Source organism: Dermacentor variabilis, chromosome 2 (genome assembly GCF_050947875.1).
Source record: "Dermacentor variabilis isolate Ectoservices chromosome 2, ASM5094787v1, whole genome shotgun sequence".
Taxonomy (NCBI): domain Eukaryota; kingdom Metazoa; phylum Arthropoda; class Arachnida; order Ixodida; family Ixodidae; genus Dermacentor; species Dermacentor variabilis.
In genome coordinates, this window is record NC_134569.1 from 45,191,415 (window position 1) to 45,217,893 (window position 26,479).

The 26,479-nt window shown below is 45.6% G+C and overlaps 1 protein-coding gene across 3 annotated transcripts in view; it reads left to right on the forward strand.

Annotated features, from left to right (window-relative positions):
• sei (potassium voltage-gated channel seizure) overlaps window positions 1-26,479 on the forward strand; it is a 318,213-nt gene that overhangs the window by 30,556 nt on the left and 261,178 nt on the right. The window contains exon 1 of one of the 3 annotated variants that reach the window (XM_075680318.1): window positions 2,819-3,800. The exons of the other annotated variants lie outside the window; for them this stretch is intronic. Within the exon in view, the coding sequence (XP_075536433.1) occupies window positions 3,638-3,800 (163 nt within the window). The 5' untranslated portion in view covers window positions 2,819-3,637. Of the gene's footprint in view, window positions 1-2,818; window positions 3,801-26,479 lie in introns of those variants that run through there. 3 annotated transcript variants of the gene reach the window in all.

A 26,479-nucleotide genomic window follows, 5' to 3' on the forward strand; every position in this document is an offset into this window, starting at 1 on the left:
GTTTGTTCAAGCCGGAAACATTTACGTTTACGTAAGGACATGTGCAAAGGTAACCCCATTAGATTGAATTGTGATGGTTCTTAGTCATGGATAGCAGTTAAATTTCACACCGTAAGATGCGCACTTTTTACAGGTGTTTTGGTCATCGGTGCTGATATGAACACTAAGATAGGTTTGCCCCACTTGGGACTTATCTTGCCCCCCCCCCCCCCCCCCCAAACATTCGTCTCTACACTGAGTCATTTTCTTTTACAGCGAAGCTGTTTATGCGGATCCTGTTCCGTCATTCTCGGAGTTCGCTAGAACTATCATCATCATCAATGACTCGAGCGTCGTCGTCTTCTTCCACAGCTGGCAGCATTGCCGCTCGTCATTCCAGTGTAGAATTTCACTTCTGTCGTCGTAATGGGAAGGCCGCGTTTACGGGTGTATGAGCCATTGCTTAAGGGTGTATGAGCCATTCATTGTCTTACGTGACAGGCAGGTTTAATTTTGAAGCAATTTAATTTTGAAGAATCGCAAGCGGAAATGACGGGTGGATGCTGCTGACCACGCCACCGAGCAAACTCGAGAGATCGAACGCAAGCTACAACGGCGAACTGCGGGCATACCATCACTGAGGTCGTTCTCTTCGTCGCAGCCGAACGTGTGTGTAGCCTCATTAAGAAACGCAAAGACGTCAATCGTAAAAACAATCCAAGCTATCGCCAAGCGATTGCAGCGCCCGCAGCTCCAGTGGTGGGCCTTGCGCCCAAAATACGGAGGTTTGGATTAGTGGTTCTGCACATTTCATCCCAGCTACAACTATGGGAAGTCCACGGGGCGGAGCAACTTGCACTTGCAAACGCCGACACAAAAACCTCACGCGCACAAAAAAAAAAAAAAAAAAAAAAAAGAAACCCAACCCACTGGGAGAATCGAAAAAAAGAAAACACTCAGCATGATCACCACGCGAAGCACGCAAAAGCGAAAATGAGGTGAGGGAATGGTGAAACAAAATACTTGCAATAAGACTGCTTGCGAAGTTTGACTTGCATGGTGTAACACTCGGTGTAACTAACTGTTCGACCATCTTCACGGATTGGATGGGGCGGTGGTTTTTCTAACGCTGCGCTTCCGCTGCTTTCAGGTCACGAACGGCACGCGCGTACCGATGTGACATGATTTTACCGACACTGTAGAAGCCTTGCAGCTCGATGTGTTAAAAAAGAGAAAAGGAAACGAAAGCAAGATTGGTTGCGATTATTGTTCGAGGGCAAGATAAGCCACAAGAATAATAATCTTTTTTAGGGTGTATGCTGTCCATTTTCTTGAAGACAGGTGGCATCAAGGAGTTGATTTAATCGTTTTCAATCATTGATAGGTGTTGGTGCATGTATGCAAGCGAGAGCTCAACTTTTTTGTTAGAACTCACCTGGGTCAGTTTTGAAAATGGATGAAAGCTGATATCCCTGGTTGTGGATGCTGAGGGGGATATTATTTTGAATGCCAGTTAGGTATTATTCCCATTAACCGGGAACACTACAGCACGATAACTGTAAAACACATCATCATCACAAGCATTATTATTATTATTATTATTATTATTATTATTATTATTATTATTATTATTATTATTATTATTATTATTATTAGTCATCTTGTAAACATATATAAACACCACAGCTACATACACAAAAGAGAAGCGGGATAATAATTGTTTCCTGAGAGGGACACCACGCCCACCTGCTTCAACAAGAGAGAGGGAGAGCGAAAAAAAAATAAAACTACAGGGAAGAATTCGCATTCCACGCACGCTATACATGGGGCCCCTGTTTCCGGAGCCAAATTCCAGGAAGTTGATGAAATTCCCAACGCAGCTTTCCTGAGCCTCCTGTTGGGTAAAACAGAACAGCGCGATGCCATGCAACACCCGCAGCAAGCATTAATACACTGAGGCAAAACTCACAGCGCTGTCACTTAGGCACGCCAAATTGAGGAACGAGCGAAGAAAGGAAAAAAAAAAGAAGAGTGGGCATAACATTAAAAAAGACTGGGGGCGAACAAGGCACATGTGGGTCGCGCACATAATCAAAGGCCAATCGGCCGCAGCAATAGAAGAGCAGCGACTTCAAGGCGGCGCCGTCGGACAAGCCTGTATTGAGGCGCTTTATGCACAGTCGACGTGGAGAACGAGCCGCGAGAAATGGCTTCTTGCGTTTAAATTGTGGACCGTGTGACCAAGTTGTGATCGTCGGTTTCTGCCACCACTAAGTTGATTTCTGGCCCGTTTAAACCTAATCTAGCGTAATTGGATCGGTGCTATCGGGTGAGTAGGAGTCGTCGTGATTTCACGCCGAACTTGAGCGCATAAATGCGATTTGCCAGCTGTTTCACCGATGCAGTTTTCGCGAAGAGAGCGCCGTTAATGCGTTTTTTATTTTTTTTCATCAAGCGCTTCGCTATAGGATGTGGACGTCAGTAAATGATTGATAAACATTGCTCAACTAAATGCTATCTAAGACTGACTGACGTCATTGTTCACTAACTCGGGGTACACGTTGCAACAGCGCAGTAGAAGCCGGTTACGGCGCATGTCCACGTCTGCGTATCAGAATTCCGAAGCTAGCGCATCTGTTTCCAGATGTGAGCCTTCCTCCATCCAAACATGCGGAGATGCGATTTGGTGTTCTAGATGTCATTGTCCCAGACAGCATTTCTTGCGCATTGCGAGAAAATAGCTACATAAGATACCGGCGTATGTTGCAATAATATGACGCCAGCCCGTGGTGCTTTCGACGGGTTCAGTGTTTATTATTTAGTTATTATCGCCTTTTAATGGCAGGATATATTTTCATCAGTGGGTGGCAGACGTGTGCAGAAGAAAGACGTTCGAAATTTTTACAAGCCAGCTATAGACTGGAAATTGATGGGAGGCCACGTAAAAGAATAAACAAAGAAGTGATATAAAATAAGCCCAAAACGCAAGAGAAGAAAAAGAGATGAAATGCGCCTGCATTGACAAATCAGTTAGTTCTCGCCATAAAAAAAGATAGTAACAGCGCTCTCCCCCCTTTCCTTTGTTTCTCTCTTTGCATTAATTTGCGTAAAGACTAGACGTAGCTGAACAGTGCATAAATCAAACTGACCAGAGACAAAATGTGGCCGGCGTCCTGTTATTTCTTGTGTACATTGTGTGCGCATTGAAGGTCAGCATTGATAGCGGGTATCCTGAAGCATGTGCATGTTGCGAAAACGTCACAATAGGCATGTATTATCCATGAATAAGAGAGTGCAACTTTTCAGTAGTGAAATAAGCCTCAAAAATCCACTTACTGAGACGTTACTAGCGAGACTTCGCTATGCGGGTCACACATGTCCAGCAAGCCGTGTCAGCTTGTCACTGACGCCCGGTTGTAAAGATGGGCTTCAGACAGGGACGAGTGCCACGACGACCTGTTCGGATTTCATCGAGTTAAAGGTATCACACCTTTGCCATAACGGGGAAGCAATGAATGCGATAGCAACATGTTAGAATATTACACGAAGTGTAATATTCTAACAATTAAGACTCGTAGCTGTAGTGGCATTATGAAGTGGAGTAAAGGTAAGCTGATTAAGTACAAATGAGCTGTTGTGCTAGAGGTCCTTTGTTTGAATGCTGCCATCGAACAATTTCATTCGTGTTTATTCATTAAAGCCAGTGTCTTTCTTAGCTACTTTACCACGACTTTTCCATATCGAGTATGTTTCGAACCTCTTTCCTAGGCGGATCCGGGAGGTGGGGCACAGGGCCGCGGATAAAATTACACCATTTTCAGGTTAGAGCTCTGTTATTGTCTCGCACTTTTAATATTTAAGTCTGAGAAGGTTTCAGATATAAAGCATGCGCTGTCGGAGTGTTGTTTCATGACATTCTTTTGTAGGCTGCCACTGTAAAAATTCTGAAGAATGAATTTGTGAATAATGTAAACTCTGGTATGAACAACTTTAGGGATACAATGGTGTGGCAATATAAGCCGCATATACCGCATGTCATATAGCATGGCGCGGCATATAACACACATATACCGAAATATATACGACGCCTCACGGCGACGCCGACGGCGAAATTCGCTTGGAGTGTCCATATAATTGCTATCGCAATAAAATAGAATTCACTCAAGAACAGCCGCGCATTTGTGGGCAGTATTCGCAGACAATTTCAGTGCGCTAGCGCTATAGGGCTTCCAATCCGGCGAAAAGCCGTTGTGCGTCTGTCCGTACGCTGCGCGACCACGGAGAGCCAACAGCAGCGCCGCGCGGCGGAGAGTAGGCAAGGAGTTGGTACGTCACGCGTGGGAGGAGAGTAACCACATGCAGCCAATGACGCGCTCCCACCTCGCACGGCGCAGCCAATCAAAACGCGCGCGCCACGACAGCTGCAGCCAACGGGAAGCCGCACTCGTTCTTAATTGCGACCGGTGGGGGCAAGCGCCGCGCGCAGTTCTCGTCTCACAGGTGGTTTAGCAGCTAGTCAGGTCAAGTCGCGTCGCAGTTACTCGGAGACGGGCTGTGGATGAGGCAGCGGGTCCAGCTGGGTTGGTCGACGCGGAGCGCCGGGCTCGACGGTACCAAAACGACAACGTGGTCATGTGTCGGCTAATCCTGACATTGTAGCTAAACGAGAGAAGAAGTTGGAAGCAGACAGGTTGAGAAAGTGCAAATGAAACTGCTGCACAGAGGGAACGCCGTCTCGAAGCAGATGTCGAGGCCACGAGAAATGCGCGGGCTAACCAAACTCTTCAACAGCGACAAGGCCGCATAGGCGCCAACGTTCAAACTATGAGGACTCGACGGGCAAAGGAGACTGCCGAAGAGTATGCCGCGCGCTCAGTCATAAACGTTCATTGAATAACGGAGCACAAGTACTGGCACATACCCAATAACCCAAGTTGTCATCAAAAAGGTTCATTGGAGACTAGCGCAGCCCGTGCGGCACATGGCCATGATAAGCCAAGACAATCAATGCAAAACTATAAGGTTAACGGTACTAGCGCACCGATAACCATATAGTTGATTCATAGTTCTTTCTTAGCCACAGCTAAACCATCACCCATTTCTTTTTAATTTAGACATATTGTCTTCCCATGGCATGTGGAAATATTGAAGTGAAAGTGTAGTGGCTTTTTCATGTAAGAATTGGTACTGACTTGCAGAGCTTATTGGACTCATTCAGGCATAGATGAAGGACAGGACAGGGACAGCGCAGGTTGACGCCGCAATACTTGCCGTTTCCATGCACTTGAAGAAATTTCGACGAAGTAATTTCGCCACTTAAGAGAACGCATCTTTCTTCATATCATTTACTTCATTTAATTTATCGTTACCTTCAGTCCTAATAACATTCGAGAGGGGCAAAAGCAAGACAGCATAATACACTTGAACACATAAACAAAGAAGTATAGAAATAATTGAACACACTAACACATGTACAGCAATGTAGTAAAACCAACACGATCAGTTACTTGCAATTAAAAAGACAACTATTGTATTTCGCAAATGGGAGGGTTCAGGTATAAGAAAGATATGTTTTGAGGGAGGCGATTCAAATCAATACATATTTTCTGTAGAAAAGATTCATAATATGTTCTGGCTTTCCATCTCGACACCAACTTTCTGCGCATGGTCTACACGTGAGGATACACATGATGGTGATTTTCTTATAAAACCTCCTCCACAGTCAATAGTGCCAACTCCCTCGCATGAGGCATGGGAGTCACTCCTGTCGACGACTGACTACCAGATTCAGGCAGAAGTAACTATAACTGGGCCGGAACGGTCGTGGCAAGCAATTGGCCACCACCTCTCGGACCACCGGCAAGCTAATTTAATGACCTCGTTATGCCGTAAATAAAGTTATTTGTCTCTCTCTCTCTCTTATCAACAGCGATTGAAGGTAGTGATTATGGTAAAATGCTTACAGTAATAGAAGTAGATTTTAATGAAGAGAAAGGAGGAGAGGTCGGCCTGGAGAGCGTGTTTCTAGCCTGCTATTCCTCCTTGGGGAAAGGGGAAGTGGGAAATAAAGGGAAAGGTAGGTGGCAGGTGATTATGTCATGGTGCATAACATAATCACCTGCCACCTAGAGCAACAAACAGAGGTGAGATAACTGCCCGCGTGTGGCGAGTAAGGGTAGATTAAGCTCTGACTTCATGGTACGATACGCTAGACAGGCGATTGTAGTCGGGTAACATGGAAATTCGCCTTTAAACGCACTCGTGATCTATTGCGCTGTACTTACTGGACGTTTCGCCAGCGCTTGTTTCGTTAGCGGCGGCGAGCGCGAGCCAATGCGGAGGCCGTACGCATTGACTCGAGAAGCGCGGAGGCGATACGGCAATGCGTCACGCCGTCGCGTTGAACTCGTGTCTCGACGCAAGCCCCCCTCGGAGCGCCTCCCACTCGTACCCTGCCATCGACTTCCCTTTGCCAGCCGCTTCGTGTCCGGTCTCATTTCCGGCTCATAAAGCAACCGCGGAATCCATTTTGACGCCATTTTCTTGCATGATCAAAAAAATAAAAATAAGAAATAAATAAAAGAAATGAAGAAAATTCGATGGAAGCGCTACTTCGATTGAAGCCTACTTATTCTTGGAAATACATCCTGAGATTGAGCTGACTTAGAACGACAGGAAGCTGAGTGACTTGGTAAGGATTTATTCTTTGAAATGATAGGCGGCGAGAAAGGAGAACACAAGGCGGACGAAATGAACAACAGCGTTTTCGAAGAAGGAGAAATGCTCTGTTTTTTTTTTGTTTCTCTTGTGTTCGCAACCACCACACACATTACATTAGACACATTAGAAAGTTTTAGAGGCGACATGCATCTCTTCAATAAATATTAGGTTTGCAAATCTTAGCTCGTTGATTGTTTTGCTTTCGATACGCTCTTGAAAGGCCTGCGTACGAAGCTTCATTTTCGTGACGAAGCAACGCGGTGAAGAATTACCGCTGGGAAAGCTGCGAACTTATATTTTTCGCCAGTTTCCTATGCAAGCTTTATGACCCTTTGCTTCAGTCAGTCTCTATATTTGGCACTTTCGTTTCAATGGAACAATTTGTATAGAGAGCCCCTAACGGAATGCTCATGAAAGAGCATTTGTCTGGATTACGCATACCTGAATGACACCGGAGTTTTGTCCGAGCTCATGCTATCAAGTGGACATCAAATGAAAACTGTGTACACTTCGAGGCACAGTAGGCTAGCTTCGGAGATTATCGCGGCTTCGCGAAGTCTGTACATCTGCTGTGCAGATTGTCGTCTTCCCAAGGTGTTCCAGTTCGTTCACCTTGTATCTTTTTGTTCAATATATATGATGAGCTATATTTTTGTCTGCATACAGTCTCTCGAACTCAGTTCGTGGTGTCCCATGCGGTTGAGCATATTGTTATCTGTAAACATAGAAATGCTTATTATTTTTGCTTAATGCTTTTTTTTTCTGGTGTGCAGTCTGAGCGAAGTCAGATCGCTTAGGTAATCTGCACATAGCAGATACGTTGTGCTTAATTAAGGTGTAGTATGATAACAATGATTTTAGCTATAGTTATTTTACGGGATATCGGGGAGTGGTGGGAGGCAAGCCTAACATTGTAGTTTAAACTGCGCTAAGAAATTTTACTTCGGCGTGATGATATACCACTTCGACTACATCAATGTAATAGAGACAAAGCTGCAAATGTTTGTTCGAAAGTCCACGCAGCTCCCCTGTGTTCGAAAAACGCGGACCGTTCTTTTTTCTACGTTATTACTCAGAATTACTTTTTCGGGCAGCACTGCGTCGCCGCGTAGTCCATGCATAGGTACTTAACCACTTTCGGCGGATTGCGGTCGTGATAACACTGTTGTGACGGTCGCGCTGCGTACAGGGGCGGCCGTGGCAAGTAATGGACATTTTCCGAAGGACGCCTGCTGAACCGTGTATAACAGAACGAGAAGCCTAATGGACGCGCGACTACCGCGGAACGCCCACTGGACACAGGATGCTGCATCTAGAGCATCGAGCAGTCCATTACGGGGCTTTTAACTGACTGCAGTAGGCCTGCTTGCAACAGACGAGTTGACGCATTACATAAGCAACAATAAAATAGCTCAAGACAAGGCCTCCCAAGTACAACATATTAGTGTTGAACGGCGAGTAACGGTAAGCTTAAAACCGCTGTTCATTGTTTCAGGAGAGAGGCGGAGGAATTCGTCAGAACAAACCCGCTCACAAAGAAACCAGATATGACACGAAGGCAACTGTTGTTACAAGTTAGCTATGTATAGTCAAACTATATGCGTCTGATGCGATAAAAGCAGTCTGTGACTGTCGTAAGAGCTCGATAAGGTAACGTCTGCAGAAGTGTATGTTCTGGACAAGAAGAGTCTACCACTGTACTCTATATACTTCGCTGTGCACAGCTTAAAAACTGGAATAGACCGTTGGTACCGACGTGTTTGCGAGATCTTATCGTAATTATACCCAGTTCTTGCCCTTTTCACGTGCACATGTACACAAAGAAAACGACACGAAGCACAATATATTTAGCGATAGCGCCAGGTAATATTTTTAATTAGCTTTTGGAGTTGTCCCGTCATTTCGTACAGCGCTCAATTTTTCGAACTAAGCTCGTCTCTGACAATACGACTCACGCAAATGATTCTTTTCAACTAAGATCAACACGAATAGACTGTGATTGACGATGTTGACACACGGAGTGTGGCCGCATAGCTTACTGCCCAAAACTCCCAATGAAACGCACCAAACGCAAAATACTATCTGCTTCATTAGCTGGGTGCCACGTGGTATCTCCGGTATCTCCGGTATCTCTGGTCCTCAAACATAGGTGGCGCTGTCGCAATACAGCCGAACCCGCGTCCGTGCATGGGATACCAATTGAATGTCTCGCAGGGGGTCAAATGCGCCCGTGCGAACCGTGCAGTTTTTCTCGTCTCGTGCGCCACCCTCGTCGCCTTAGTAACCAAGTGGGCGAAACTGGGTCGCATGCACTGGAGCGAAGTTGTAAAACGGACTGCGCTGGTAGCCGTGGCGGGCGCGTGCGCCGCTTCGATTCTCGGCCGCTGTCGCTCTGGACGTCTGCTCCGCCGTTACCTTCTCGTCTGGTCAGCGCCGGACGTTGTTGAGTTGTGCCGTCTGGTTAGCCGCGTCGTCCGCTATGATACGACGCGCCTGGATTGCAAAATAAAGCTTTTTGTGCGGAGTGGTTGAATTTCTCGATGCGTTCTATGCGCAATTTGGCATACGTACAGGCGTCTTCTTTTATTACTTCTGTTTTCAAGTTATACCGAATGAGGAAAAAAATTTTGAAAAGCTCCTTCGGACACATAATTACAATTCCAATCCTCGAATTTGGTTGCTCGAAGAGGTGGACGTTACTTGTGCTGGAAACTGAAATAGATAATCAAATAATAAAAAATACTAATTTGATTTTTAACCAATTACTTCATGGCACGTATTGTAACTTACGAATTGTAACCGGTGAATTCGCGAGGCGTATCAACTTGGAACGAATTCGGGGACTGATACCGGTTTCATGATATTCATTCCTAAAGTGTGCAACGAAATACATGGGAATTACAGTTATTTTTGCGCTTGAAAGCCTAAATGCTTTTTTTTTTGTTAAAGTGAGCCGAACAACACCGCATTTTTACCACTTCTTATCTTCCATTTCTGTGTTGCTGTCATCTGCCTTTTGAAGTGTAGGCAGGCGCTGTTCCCCTTCCGGTGGCAGTTGACAGCCTGCTCCTCGCTTTCCCTTTCCTGTTAAATGTAAAAATGTTTTTCAAAACGAATAATAATAATAATAATAATAATAAAAATAATAATAATAATAATAATAATAATAATAATAATAATAATAATAATAATAATAATAATAATAATAATAATAATAATAATAATAATAATAATAATTTTTGCCACGTTTATTGCCACTAAAAATGCAAAACAGCACGAATTGGCCGGTCTAAGGCTCAGTTGGCTTGTAGGACCATGCCCATGAACATGATACACTTGGTGAAAGAATTACATATATTGATGAGACATGTACAACAAAGAAAAAATAATAATAAACTCCTTTATTATTTCTAGAAAACATACTACATTCATCAGGCCTGTCAAAGCCACATTGGGCTTGAGTGGCAGAGTCAAGTCGCCCAGTGCTGTTGCCTTTTAAGCGGCAGCACACCCGGCTAAATGCTGCGGTTTGGGAGCACTGCAATCACGGCGCGCCAGCGGGCATGTCACGTGGTAATTTTTTTTCTTGCATTTCGCGGGCATCTGCAGTAAGCGGGAAAAGACGAATACTTAATAGATAGAGAGTTCGAAAATGATTAATCGGATGTTTTGAAAAGCGCTCTACAACTTTCTAATTGGAATTATTGGCGTACTTTCATTGCTTTAGAACTTGGTTGATTGATCTTGGCTAACTGTGTAATTAAAGCCACAACCTTCGCGAAATGCGAAGGTTGTGGGTTCGGTTCCCACCTGCGGCTAGTTGTTTTTTCATCCAGTTTAATTTCCATTAATTTATGATTTCTTTATTTCATTTATTAAGCACAAGTAATTTCCCCTATGTTGTCCTTGGTGTCAGTGTTTGTTGGCTTCTTATGATATGACTAATAAAAATCGGGCCCCTCGGTTAACCCCCTTTCTTCTTGTGTAATTAAAGAGAACACCAAAATGGTGTAGAAGTTGCTTCAGAAGTTGCTTTAGAAGTTGGTTAATTAATATTGACTAATTATGCAATTAGGGAGAATACAAAAATTTTGTGACTTACTCCACACAATAGTTAGCAACATGCATTTGGTCGCGTCTAGTGCATCGGCATACTTTTAAACTCTGGCAAAAGTTAGCTGGGAGACCCTGTATATGCGTATGTTTCGACTGTGGTCTATGAGTAGACATGTCCATTACGTTGCTTTGCCCCATGCCTCGGTCATCATCATCCCCCATCTTCTTTCTCTCTCCTTCCCACTTCCCCTTCCACCAAGCGCAGTGCAGCTGGCTAGAGGAACGCGCCTCGGATGGACCTTTATGGCTTTATTATCATGCAACTTCTCTCTCTCTCTCTCTGCGAGATCCTCGCCGCTTCTGCGTCCCCCTTCACCCCTTCTTCTCTTGCCCCCATCCCAAGCAATAAACCTCGTACGGCAGCAAATCACAACTCTATACTCCACTTCATATATCAGGTGCAACACTGTGGAAGCTACGCAAGTAGTGCGGTCTCCAAATTTTATCACTCCGCGCGTTCCGTCCATGCTTCGCTGGGCGCCAGTGGCGTTTGCTCGCGCGAGCATGCACGTGAGGCTGCCACGACGGGATGCAAATAAAATACAAAAAAGCAAATTGATACAAAACAACTTGTTATCAGCCGAATGGGCGAATGGTTTGTCTGCTTCTAAGGGTAAATTATTATTATCATTCAGAAGTGACCCTTATACAAAAAACATTTTCACAAGAATTGGTCAAAAGACACCGAACTGTTCCTAAGTGCGAACGCAGCCACTGCAAGAAGGATCTCTAGCCTCCACAGCGTTGCATCTGATGTATGAAACGGAGCATATAGGTCATCGCCATACCCTGCGCTGCTGCGACAGCGGCGTCAGTAGACGCTTAGTCGGCTGCTATAGCTCGAGCGCTAACCCGCGCTTCGCTCCGCACGCTGTGGTTGCGACTAGGCAGCTTTCTTTATTTTCTTTCTTTTATTTTTTGCCTAACGCTTCCACACGCGGTCCCTCCGTGCCATGTGGCACCCGAATAAAACACGTTTCGCGCTGGCTCGAAGCAGGGCGCTGCTTAGCACGTCGCACCACGGCCCGATTTGTCGAGTCAGCGGTACTGAGATCCACGAAATACGCCGAATAGGCGTAAGAGTGTCTGGCTTTAGACATTATCTTGCACGTTAAAAAAAACTGTCTTAGCCGTCTTAGCTAATAATATATCTAGGATTAGCTGGAATATGCTCTCAGGGACAATGCTATATATATTATTAGAGCTTTCTGTGAATGTGGGCTTGGTGCACGGCAACGGATTCGGATTTGAGATACCACACTGCTGGACGAGCTGTTTCATGGTCACCTACGAATAGGGAAGAAATAACTACGGACAATCCACGGAAAACGACGACATCGGCGCTCGCTTGCAAGTTGTGAATGAATTTACTCGCAGAACATAATGCAAGCAAGGTATATACGGGACTTCGTCAATTCTGAACTTATGAGAACGCTTACTCAAAAAAAAGAAAAAAGAGAAATTGAATGTGTATGTAGTTTGTAACTAGCTACGCATCGATTGTTTTGCATAAGGGTTACAAGTGCGTTTACCTTCAGCAGCTGGTGTGCTTTGTGAAGACACGATAGGGAAGGGGGTCTTGAAAAGCTAAACGCGTCGCAAGCTATAATTAGGTTGGAGAAATAATTACAGCGAGGCACATTCCAGAAATATTGTGGTGCATATGCAGCCTTAAGTCATCGCAAGTGCTCGCACGCTTGTTGATTAAGGAGACGCACAAATGATTTTGAATATTTTCGACGCTAAACTAATCGGGAAAAGTGCCGACACGTGTGCTCTAACCTAACCAGACCTAACTAGTGGGATACCACAAGTAATGTTAAGAGATTTACACGTCTTAGTATTCTCATCCCTAAACGCAGAATTCACTATAGGCGGCCGTTAGTTATCATTTCACTGGTACCACTCGCTTTCACAAGCATTAATTTCACACAGCAGACACAGTGCATTGTGGTTTTTATCATTTAGTTAGTACGCAATCTATAATCAGCCACACTACATATCACTTGACTGCCTGCTCATCAGTTATATCAGCTGTCTAGCTGGAAATTGTAATTTTTCATTATGTGCCTTTCTTTTTCCGTCTTCTGAGCACCGTCATCCTTGAGGCTTTAAACAAGAACAGCCAAAAGAAAGAAAGAAAGAAAGAAAGAAAGAAAGGAAAGAAATGCTCGCTTTTTCAGGTTCTTGATTAGTCGCTGCAGGTATTTTATATTATATATTAAGTTCAGTTTTATTCGTGCCAGATTCTACTCATAGATGTGGCGCAGCACGTCTCTCTCTTCTTTTTTTTTGTTTCTCGTGCGAGAACGTATGTTCATTTGAACAGTTTGACGCAAAACTCCAAGCTTTGTAAGGTAATTTACAGCCATTCGTTTCGAATCCGTAAGCCGAAGCCTTATGTTGCGCCGTCCTAACACAGATAGATGAAGAAAAAAAAAACAGAAAAAAAGACCGATGAAATGAAAGAAGCATAACAATATACTTAAGGAAGAGCAAGAAGGAACAGAGAGTAGAACCGCTTTTCGAAATCAACCAGGGGGAATCGTCTTTGTGAATACATGTTCTTGTCGCCGCTCTAGGTTTCTTTCTTTTCTTTTTCTCCTTTTTTTGAGTGGTATAATCGGGTCTTTCTTTGATATTTACTTCTAGTTTCATCCCTACATTTGCCCATGCCAGTGCGCAACAGCTGAAATTAATCAGCATAGAGCAATCGCACCTGTTCCAGATCGTGCCCTCACACCAGTGGAAATAAAGCAAAGACACAGATTAGCCACATTATGGACGAGCTTGGATTCAAAGAAATAAAGATGGGAAATGCGGGAGCCGTTATTAAATGTTTCGTAACAAAGAGCTGGCGAGCATTTAGGGGCAATTTCGAATGATCATTCTCGTTCCATTTTTTTTCTCTTTCTCATCGTTTCCGGCTACGATTGTGGATGCACCTTGAAAAAGAACACTTTCTTTTTCCCAGTTGTTCTCTTGTTCTTGATTAGTCTTGTCCTCAATCTCCATTTAGAAATTGACACATTTATATGCGGTCGATGTAGTCGCATGAACAATGAGTCTTTTGGGTTGAGGCGCTTTGACTTTAATGATGAAGGGAGCAAAAAGATGTATTCACCATTCCTTTCCACTTCTTTGACTTGCTATATTAGGTCCTTTCGTCATTCACATACGTCGTTTTATTTAAAGTGTGACGTTCGTGCAATTATCAAGTTTCTTCCACGGTGGATGTGTCATTTAAGCATTTTTATCGACATGGTAAAAACAGGACATTGATTAGTATCTCATTTGTCTTGTTTGCATTGAATGTTTTTTTCTAGGCTTTGTTTCGCGCTTGTGGTATGCGTGAGTGCAAGATAGATAGATAGATAGATAGATAGATAGATAGATAGATAGATAGATAGATAGATAGATAGATAGATAGATAGATAGATAGATAGATAGATAGATAGATAGATAGATAGATAGAAAACAAGGAGGGCAGACGCAGGGAGGGCAACGAGACGCACTCTTGTTTGCTACCCTACACATGGGGTAAGGAAAAGGGCAATAGGAATAGAAAGGGAGAGGGAGAGATAGCGAATACTGTGAGTACGGGCACTCCCCCCCACCTCCCCCGAAAATATTTCGGACTACGCCACCGCCACGGTCCGAGCATAACTTGGAAAATGGTCTGAAAGGCGAGAATAGCCAGGCACGTGAAGCGTACGTGTATCCGGTTTGCTACCCTAGGCAATAGGTAGGGTGTGAAGGAATGAAAAGGAGGAAATAGAACAATGAGGGCGTCGCTTCATTTGCAGTTGCACACATCGAAACAGCATTTCCTGAAGTCGACAGACCTCAGTGATGGTATATGTGCGCGTATTACGTGGGAACTCCTTAACTGGGGTCAGGGATGGGCGGCTCTATAATTTAACTTACCTACCCGTCGATCTACAGTTATAAAAAAAAAGGGGGGGGGGAGAAAAGAAAAACACCACCGATGAATTCGGCGTCTGCAACTCCTTGTCTCACTCCTCGGGTTTTCAACCTCAGGTGGTGTTCGCGATGATGCCATACTGCGCCTTTGTAGGCCGGCCTCGTCTCTTTTTCCCACCAACTTCAATATTATGTGGTCTTGCCGCTGTAATTTTCGTTACTATGCCCCCACTGCGCTAACAACGATTCATAGCAATACCCCGTCTTGAACCTTGACGTGTAATGTTGATCCAAGTTGATCGTATAGGACATGTACTTGTTTAAAATATTCTTGTGTGTCGTTCTCACTCCACATTGGTCTCGGCAAGCGTTATTTAATGTTGTTGAAACGCTCCAACTAACTAGCTATTTATTTTTAATTTTTTTTTTGGTTTGCCAACGCGCGTCATATCATCAAGGTTATGCCCACGTGGCGATATATAGAACACTATAAGGTGAAAAAAATAATCAGGAGTTTAAAAAGTTACATTCCATCCTTTCGAAAGAATGAAGAAGGAGGAAAATGAGGAGGAGGAGGAGGAGGATGTTCACTGCAGGCGGATATATAGCCTTACTGGAATTGCCAGCCACTTCTCCGCTCCGTCGCCGCCTTTCAGTAGGGTTAAAGAGACCTAAAACTTACATGTACGTTGTTCAGTGCATCCTCATTGATAGCGCATCACGAGACGGGCGACCTATACGACATAGCGTAATGAATGAGTATAAATGAGTACGGCATTACATCAGCGAACAAGCATGGCGCACACGCTCTGCCCAAACTAGAGTGTATTCTAGTGCACTCTAGTCCAAACACATCATATCCCAGGCGATGATATCATCGTACGCTCAAAGAACGCCAGATTGGCACGGCAAGTGCACGACATTCGCATTAGGAACCATAAGCTGGAAGCTTGATACTTCGGTCCGGAAGTTGTCGATGGAAGTGAAATTAAGGCGCACCTCCGAGGAAGCGTTTATGTATTTGTGCAGCGCAGACGGCGAACACGTAATTTCACTCACAACGTGCCTGCAGTGTCGTTCTTCGGGCCTCATGGATTCTCTCAACGGGCTGACTCAGCGACCGCTGGCGTCGGGCCCAGAATCAAAGCGCCGAGATGGGATCCCGGTTCCCCACGCGCGTGCGCAGCCCGCCCATGCACGACACAGCTGTCACTGATTGAAGCCCCATACCAGACGTGTTGAGAGCTTGCGAAAGCAACAGTTGTCGCCGAGCACCTTCTCGTGCTGACATTCTCTAAGTAGGTCAAATGGTCCGGCACAACAAGGCTACATGAAGAAGGCGCTTGTCAATTGATGACTTGTTTAAATGGCGATTCGTCGTCTCTGTGCAGTTTTGTTCGACGTTGTTCGCACTGAAAGGATTTAGAAGGAAGTCTCAAGGGCACTGGCTGCTTTTACAAGCGGTACAACCTTTTGAGGTTGCCGACTGCCGGGCCGGCAGTCGCTTGTATACACACTTTTGCTGGGGGAGCAAACGCTGGAGTCGGTACCGAACGCACGACACCCCACAGCCAAACTGGGCACTCCAAGATGCGGCCATACTGTGGTGCTGTTTTATTGTGTATAATTGGTTTGCTATGGAGAGAGAAAGAGAGAGAGAGAGAGAGAGAAAGCAAGGAGAAGAAAGGCAGACAGGTCAACTAGACGAGCGTCCGGTTTGCTACCCTGCACTAGGGGTAAGGGAAATAGAAAGACGAAAAGAGGAAGAGTGGGAGCACTGATTGCACGTGCATAGGGGCGAGGTAACAAGTACCTGAGCTGTTCATCTTATGCTGAAAACAAGAGATCCAGCAACAAAAGAAAAGGCCGGTAGTAAAAGATGCCACATCTTGCTTTGAACGGATTTAGTCACAACGGTTTGCCGCTCCTCACAAAGACGGATATATTCTACAGAATGTTTTCTTGACTGTGTGCAATCAGATGTTGGTATCAGACGGCACCGGCTACTCCTCAATTCTCTTCAGTCATGCATGAGCAAAAAGAAATGCCAAACAAAGAATAGAGGAAAAAACTACAGTAACCCTAGTTCTGAAGTTCACATACACGCAACAGAAACAATTGTTTCTGATCAGTTCGACAAGCGTTCGAGTGTTCGTGTTGACGTACGTACGACGATTTTTGTTGGTGGAAAACACAGCGTACACAAACACAAACATAATAATCACAGGGCTACGATATTATGATCGAACGCGCGAAATATCTATATATTGAACGTGTTAAAAAGAAAAGCTATACACTTGGACAAGTACCTCGTCTCAAAGTTACAATAATAAAAGGTAATAAATCTTAGATATTGTCGATTCTTCAAGAAACTGCACTAATCTGCGTGCTGCACTACGTTGCAAGTCGTCTGACGCCCATGCATCGATGATTTTATCTAGTGGCATTTTGGCATCCTATCCAAAGCATGTATCTTCGCAATAAGCGTCTTATGGTGAGCATAATAATTCTTTTGGGGTGTACTAGCAAGCGTTGTATGTATTCATCAGCCTCCTCACAAGACCATACAGTGCTGTCGGTTTGTCCTATCTTGTACAAGACGCACTTAGTAGAGGCTGTACCAAACCGAAGTCCATGATTTGTTGTTTGTATTGAACGACTGGCTTTCATCTATGTGGTGAATTGCATGTTAGGGTCTATCTCTATAATGTTGACCTTTCCGGACCATTTGTGAACCAAGTTTCTCTGGACACTCGTCGCTTGGGGTAGTAGCGACCGTTCATTTTCGTGAGCTTCGCGTGCCATGTCACCTGCAGTGATCTTCCCTGTAATCTCGCAATGAATTGGTATCCACTAGAGTACGATATGACGGAGAAGACCTTTTGCTGTAGCGTAAGCCTTTTGTATTTTGTATACTAATGCACCGTTTAATTTTCCCCAAGCTGATTTCCAAGCTGCACAGCAGTGAAACTTGCGAATCCCTCAGAATTACCGGCTTAAAAGATCCTGAATTTTAGCACGAGAAGCGTAACGTGGAAAGAGTATAGCATATAGATTTGCTGTCGTACAGGTTGTAAATTGATGCAAATACATGTAAGCCCGACGTTGGTGGTGTGGGCAAGTTGGCTTCTCTGCGTTGCATGTAAGCGTTTTCTCGCTGGTGCGCAAGGGCTGCCATGACATGTCGGATCACGGTAACTACTGTTAATTAACCGAGGGTCCCTTTGCGATCGTTGACATTGGGACCCTCGTCTGTATTCTATCTGTACATTAAAACAACAACAACAAACTAACAAAACGATAACTTAAAGACAACTTAACAATATGACAACTTAAGGACAACGTCACAAAACAACAACTTAACGACAACTTAAAAAACAACTTTATAAACCAATGTTCTCGCACAAAACTACCAAATAATCAAAGTTTTATAGTGTACTCAGACTTCCTATGTCGTTTTAATGTATCCTTAGTATAAATCCTAAGCGTTTCGCTTCTGATACGTAAACTTTAAATGTAGGCACTTGAGTTGACTCGTAAGCGCTTGCAATTGTTAACTTTTCAAAGGTCGGATTCCTATGCCTGAATTGACTGTTGTCCTCACGCAAGAAGTCTTTAAGCACTTTGTATAAACCGGCATCTCGCGAACTTGCGCTTGGGGTGACCTATATATAATATATTTTGCCTTTCAGAGTGATACAGGACTATTATTCCTTATGCAAGATTGTTTAAGAATAACGAAGTTTGCAAACTATTGCGCTTTCCTCGCCAAGAAAGCGTCACGAGCTTGCGCCACGAAATAAGAGCACATGTTGGGAGAAAGTTCGTCTAAGCACTGCCTCTTTAAAAGGCGCATTTGTCCGCTCGCTCGCTGGGGCTCGTTGAAGTAGTGGCGCCGTTAATGGCAGAGTCAAAAACTCAATCGTGACGTAGAATGTCGGGCGTCAGAGAGAGAGAGAGAGAGAGAGAGAGAGAGAGGTACGAGCAGTGACGAAGCGCAAACAAATCGGGGTAGGGCGCGCTGTTTCGCTAAACTGATAACCCCGCCCGAAAGAATGCGAAAGGAGTGGTCGGCGAGGCGGCGGTTATTTCCTTGTCAACGGGGTTGGGGCGAGTTGCCGCGGAAGCGAGCGGGATAACGAGCAGATCCGCTGTGCCGGACGGTTGTCGGCGCGGAGGACGACTTCCGACGCGCTAATTGATGGCCGCCCACAACGGTTCGAGCGGTTCCAGGAGGGAGGCCCTGGAGCCGGCGAGGACTGGCGAAAAACGCTGCGCTACGCCGCGACATCGTCATCGTCGTTGCCAGCGAGACGACTCGATGAGGAATTTCCGCAGCCCACACACTGCCTCTTTTCCCGATTCTTCCCTTTCACTGCGTAACGGGAATTACAGCATGGTCAGGATGCACGCCAGACAATGGAGGCCCCAACACGTACCTGCGACGCGGTCTTCTTTTTTTTCTTTTAGACCACCCTTTATGCTGTGTCCAAGATTCTTACAGACGAGAGTACTGAAACTAGAATGACGGAACCCAGACACATGAAGTTAGGCTTACAAACGTTTCTATGAAAAAGAAATAACGATGATATCTACACTAGGCGACGGAAGAGGCAGGCGAGAAAGTAAGTTGACGAAAAATCATGGGTTTCTCGCTTTGCGCGGAAGTTCAGCTTCATTCAAAGCTCTCCCATAAGTCGCGTATTCCGCGTTCTGTTCTTCTTCTGGGCGATTTCAATGAAACAAAATATTCTGTCTACTGTGGGGCAGCTGAAATTTAGAAGCAAATGTAAAAACCTTATGAGCTACCGCGGTTGTTCTGTGTGGCATGTAGTTCAAGACAATATATATATATATATATATATATATATGCGCACGTAAAAAGCGAAAATTTGCTCATATCTATTATTTAATAGGGCTTCACTACGCTGCAGCATGTTATCACGTTTAATTTGTCAATGATATTCATTTCCGGGTGGCGCCAGCATGCGAGACGCTGCGAGAAAGACTTTAAGAGCGAGATACAAAAAGTATGGGGACTAACGGGAAAACAGACGTCCGGTTGGCTACCCTGCACAGGAGCAGAGGTAAGGGGGCACGATTAAAGATGGAAGGGAAAGTGGAGAGAAATTGTATCAAATTCTGTCTCTCGTATTTGAGCGACGCTGGATACCACAGACGCGAGGTTAAAACCCATCCGGTGCTCTCGATAGCGGCGTCCCTTCACAGCCAAACGTTCCTGTGTGCGACGATGGAGGCGAAAACTGGCCTTACTTATTGCTGGATGCGCCAATCGACCTTGGAACCGAACGCCCTCTCACCGCCAAACGCGAAGCGCAAGAACTCGGGCCCTAGCCGAGCCTTTCGAAGCTGCACCCGAGTGCGTGCACACTTGCATTCTGAGTGACGTCGCTGACGCAAGCGAACATCGTCCGTGCGGAGTGCGCGCAGCTGGGACTTCCCACAGAGCCCCCGCTGTCCAGACGACGCCTCTGCAAGGCGCCGTCTGCGACCTGCATTGCGCCTCATTTTCCGACCGTTCCCTTTTTCTCATTCCAATCGCGTCTTCCGCAACAACGAAGGGGTGGTGCCATCTCGCACAGCAACGCCTACACTACATTCTGTCTTGCTCCTGGCCCGCGGCCAAATGCACCGCCCGGGGGCCAGGCCTGAGAATTCGCGTGCGCTTCTTGCACTTTTTCGATGCTTTGTTGAGACGCGTCGAGCTGTAGGAGCACGGTGGCCGACACTGAGGAAGGAAAGAAACATTTTCTTCCTCCGTGGCTGCTGATATAAGGAAAGGGCTATGCGGTTCGCGTCACTCGGCAGCCATGGCTTTGAAAGAGCTGTGAAGCGCTTCGGCACCGGAAGACGACAGGCTTGATGGCCGCCATGGCTCGTGTCATGACGTCCGCGGTGCTTGGCGTTCGCGTCGTTGCGCACTGTGGTATTGGTAATCACCGCGCAGACGCGTCAACCGCCATTGATAGCGTATATACGGGCTGCAACGCATACTCCGGGGATGGCGATCACCCGATAATCGTCGGAAGTCTGCGATACGAGGTGGAAGGCGGGACCGCATCAGTGCCAATCTGGTGTCGAATTTATGCGTTCCTACGCGCTGTGCACCGACGACCGCGGCCGTCTTCCTTAATACGGGTCGGCGTACGCTTAATGTAATAATTCGTTTAGGTCGATTCCGTTCATTTCCTGTCATGCACCGCTCATGACCAGTTGATTCAGGTGATAACGAAGGCGGAGTGCCGATCGAACCATTGGCGAAGCGCGAGGAGTACAATTGGAACCGAAGCGTTACATTATACCTGCCATGATGCTTGCTGTCTCGACTGGCCAGTGTTCTAGCCAGGGTTCTCACTAACAATATTGTCAATATGGTCACCAGTGCCCCTAAATATGATCATCGTGATTCAACGCGCCTAAATATTTTCATCCTAAATACACTTGGCGACATTGCGAGCTTTTTAGATAAGTCATCTCTCAGCGTTAATCAGTATGTCGCTCGCATTCCGTGTGAAGGGTGGAAAAATATCGTTAGAAAGAGACGAGGTGAAAGAGACAAATTTTTTGTTATACGCCATTGCATTTTTATGTACGCTTCGGACCGTATACAGCCTTCACGAGGAATGGCCACTTCCCGTCTTAGCCTTCGCTGTTTCGTTACAGCCCATTTCTTTATGACGTGGCCTGACCTTAGTAGCGAAAGCAGGCCGGTTGCTCGTTCAAGAGAGGACCCGTGTCAGTAAGGTAGCGCACTAATTGCTTGTAACATCAGAAGAGACGCGGCTGCTTGATGGCCTGTGAGAAGGTGGCTATATATATATGCGGAAAGCACTGAGGGGGCAAGCGCTGTCTTTTCCCTTCGGCATGAGAGACACGCTTCAGCCAAAAGCAACAGCAGCAGCGTCATATAGTAGGCCCCCGGAACTGCCCCCGCAAGCTGCCGTCCGCGACCTGTTCCGTGCAGTACTGAAGAAGTTGCACCAAATAACAGCCCGGTTGCTTCGTGGGGAATGGCTCCTGGGGAGGTTATTTGCGAAACTTGATGTGACTGGAATGACGCGCCCTTATTTAGGATATAAAAACCTCTAGCATCAGTAAAACGAACGTCTCAGTTGAACTGAAGAATACCAAGTCCCCGCGGCAAAAGTAGGCATACGTATATGCACATTGCACATAAACGATGAAACATTCGCTTAAGCGAACACTTTCTCGAGGCTCATTGGTACTTTTTATGGTGAACTTAGGCACCGTCCTGAGAAGTACGCAAGAAAATATACACAAGGACAGAGAGGGACTGGACGAGCATAGCTCCTGTTCCTGCTCATGCTGTTCGTGTTTTTGTGTACTTTATGAACATTTAGTGTCGTGCTGATCATCATAAATGCCTTCTAACTTGCTTAGTTTGCAATACTTGAAGTTTGTTCAATTGAAATATTGGTGTGCTTGTTCCAGCGTGGCTCAGCTGTTTTGTAACAGAGCAGCCCGAGCACATTGGCGGATGATGCTTGCATTGCCAGTGGCTTCTGCCTTGTTATGCACTATGTCACAGCACTCTAGTATAGTATAACGCGGCGTATTTCTGGCTTATTTTGGAAAGACTGGCCTATAAGCCTTCTCGGACCATGATGGTAAATTAGTTGCCTAGAGACACGAAACAACTTAATGTTCATATTTATTGTAAGTCTGAGGAAACCGGCTATGACCTATAGGCATTCTTTCGCTATGTAGCTTTGAGAGGCCGATTGAGCGCCGAATTAAGCGTGGCCTCGTGGCTTAAGGCGCATCAAGCAGGACTCCTAGTTGCTTCGCGGAAATCGTGGCCACGTGGTATCACAACCTGCTGACTCGGAGCGACCCTCTCACATTATGCAGTTTTAGTACTGCGCCATGACGATGCGTACGCCGCACGCAAGCACTTTGCGGAACGTAGGAGCGCGTGTCACGTTAGGGCTTTTAGTACTGCGAAATGCCTACGTACGCAAGGGAGCGACGGGCGCGTCGGAGCGCGTTGGCCGCGTCCGCCAGTACGTCGAACCGTCGGTCGAACTATATGCGCTGTTGATGTCGCCAACATGATGTAACGTGTGGGCGCGTTCACTCTGCGTCGAACTATATTTAGGCATTTAAGAGGCTACTTTTAATACGGATGCAACACACGAATCATATCAAGAAAAATAAAGACCGAGTGCTCGCTATATGGGGCTGGCATGACCCGCCGTGGTTGCTCAGTGGCTGTGGTGTTGGGCTACTGAGCACAAGGTCGCGGGATCGAATCCCGGCCACGGCGGCCGCATTTCGATGGGGGCGAAATGCGAAAACAACCATGTGCTTAGATATAGGTGCACGTTAAAGAACCCCAAGTGGTCGAAATTTCCGGAGTCCTCCAGTACGGCGTGCCTCATAATCAGAAAGTGGTTTTGGCACGTAAAACCCCATAATTTAATTTTAATTTTTGGGGCTGGCACAGTCATTTGTGACGAACTGCGCCAGCAGGAGGTCAAGCCTTTCGCGCAAATAGCGCACTCTGAACACTTTCTCAAAAATTACAGGTTCTCTTAAGATTTCTTTTAAGACGTGAAGGGGCGAAAGCCTCCTCTTCCTGCTCTTATCATTCGCGTCGTTCTCTTTGCCTCTTTCTCTTCTTCCTTTTAGTCAGTACCGCTCACTACTAAGCCTTTTTGTCATTTGTAATCAATTGTGGTCATTACAAGCCGTGTTTAGACATGTTGTCATATAATAGTCATGAGTAGTCATTACTACTCATTACTAAGTATTTTTAGTCATTTCTAATCAATTGTAGTCGTTACAAGTTGTCGTTAGCCATATTGGTCCTGTCGTAGTCATTTTTAGTCATTACAAGCCATTAGTAGTCATTTCAGTCATTACTACTGATTACTTGACATTTCTAATCGATTTTGGGCATTACAAGCCGTCGTTAGACATATTGGTCATTCAGATTCACTAGTAGTCATTACAAGTCATTAGTAGTGATTTCCGTCATTACTATTCATTACTTGACATTTCTAGTCATTTCTAATCAATTTTGATCATTACAAGCCGTCGTTAGACATACTGGTCATTTGGGAGTCATTAGTAGTCTTTACAAGTCATTAGTAGTCATTATTAGTCATTAAAATCTACCAATTCCTATTATAACGTTATCATTCACTAACTGTCACTATCAATCATTTTTTATTCCCTTAATCTCTTCTTAATCTGTTTTCATATGGTGCGATGACGCTTTGGCGTGCATTCCGGTGGTCAGGTCTGCTGACACAAACTTCACCATGACCCTAGAAAGGTTTTCGCCTTAAAAACAAATTTCATAATTTTGCTATGCGTTCCCACCGTGCAGGATCCGGGAATGGCTTCGGCGCGTTCACGCAGTAAAGCCAAATCATAGGCCATTAAAAAGTACAGCCTTCCGCTGGTCGCCCTTGACGCTGCCATTTTGCGAAACTATTTTGTCTCGCGCTCTCCCGAACAAACGAGAGACACGAGAGCAGCACGCAAGGCTCCCTACGTACGCACGCAAAAAATCGGATGCGTGCGTACGCAGCCGCCGCGTGCGCATCCCATACCGTTCGTATTGCGTTCTGCACATGCGCACTTAGCCGAACGTAGCGATCTTACGTACGCAGCGCCCTTGCGTACGCAAAATCTCGCCTCTTAGAGCGTCGAGCACTCTGAGAGACCGTCACGCTGTGGCATCAGGGCCTCCTGCGATCGATGCACGGGGATGAGTGACCGCGCTTCAGGTCAGTGGATTCAGCGACCACGTGACCCGCGTCTGCAATTTCGTTGATGTAATGGGGAAGCTGCAGGTCAACACACTCGAAGCAAAGCTCCACTTAGCGTGCGTTTCGAACTAGTCGTAACAAATAATGGTATATGTAATGATTCGTTGCACAGTAGCAGAACTGAGGCCCCTTGCCGTAATTTAGAAGTCGGTAGCTATTCAAGTTTCATGTTTCAAGTTTATTCAAAATAGGGAAAGTACAGAATAAATATTGTACAAGACATCTGGATCCCAAGCTCATGGCTATTTGGGATCCGTGCTAGTTATTATTCACAATCACAACGGCAATACGGCCGTTGTGATAGTATATATAAATCATATATACATAAATGTGCACCTTTATATACATATAAATGCATGCATTTATAAACAAAAGACAGGGTACTTCTAATAGCTACGAATTAAAAAAAACTAAAAAAAAGCTTGAGCAATATTTTGCGTCTGTAGTTCTTTAAGAACATGCTCTGGCCAATTAATAGCAATAAAGAAAGTAATACTAACGAAGGCGACCAACCAATCGCACAGTTCTTACGAACAAGAAATTGTGCGAGTTTTGTTCCTCTCTTCAAAAAGTGAAAAAATGCATGAGCGTGCGAAATCAACTTAACCTTTTTTCTACCATATACCTCATTTCGTTCTTGCGTCTTTTATGTCTTATCAAGCGTCTTCTCGCGGTAAGAATGGCTGTTTTGGTAATGTAAAAATGTAAATTACTAACAAAGCTAACTCTCTATGGAGCTTCGCATGTACAGCTTCCATGATGAGCCATACTTCATCCTATCTACTTTCTACTTGACCAAATAGCAGTGGAGCTACCCCTTAAATATATTATTCTGATCCGATCTTCTTCTTCGACCTATGTCCGTCAGCCACATTATCTCACACTTCTTACACAAGTCCTGATAGTATTTCTGAATATATTTATCTTTCGGCTCAACTCTTATTATTAGATCGATCTAATTTGATCTTGGCTTCAAGCTCATCATTGCTTTCTTATTGATGCCGCTCCCATCCACTCTCACGACACGATGAAAGCACCTCAGTCAAGAACTGGATGTAGCCGCCTAGCCTCCCAGAAGATATTTAGGTGTTTTTATTTATTTCTTAGCTGCAGTCACTAAGCTAACGAGTTTTGCGTGCCAATACCACGATCTATAATGAGACACGCCGTAGTGGGGGACTCTGGATTTAATTTTAAACACCTGGGTTTCCTTAACGTGCTCCCAATGCGCGGCACACTATAGCGTTCTTGCTTCGGGAATTGCGTCGTTTAGTTTCCCTCTTCGTTAGAGGCGGGTCGTCGACGCATAGGGAAAAGCGATCTGTGACGTGGGTAGGGTGACCGGAGGCGTTCGAAGCGAGGACGGCGATCAGTCTGGGAGCGAGCTGGTGATGGGTCGAAGGGTCTGCAAGGCGCATTTGGATCAGGCGGCACTTAGGGCGCTCGTCGGTCGTCATCGAACGCCTGCGATCGGCGGCGGCAGAACCTTTCGACATGACCGGGATACCTACATGCAAAGCATATAGGGCATTTCACCCCCGTCGAAGTGTGGGGTCTCAGGGACCGGGTATCGAACCCGGGAACTCGTACTTAGCAGCGCAACGCCATAGTTACGATGCCGTCACGGCTTACATTACAAATGCGTGCTTACATCTGCCCGCCCGCACAGGTTTTGCGAAAAAGAAAGTCAAGCCCTGAAGAGCACGGCACTTACACGCCAGTCGTGCCTTAGAGGCAAAGAAAAGCTATAGGCGTCTGGGAGCGGAGGTGCGAAAGAGAAACTTCTGGTGCGACGATGCTGCGGTAGTGATAGAGAGCTTGAACGCGAAGGCACTCCCTTCGCCAGGTTCGCTGTCTGCCGATAGGCTTCGAAAACCACTGCACGGAACGTGGCGGCGTGTGTACACGGAAGCGGCTAG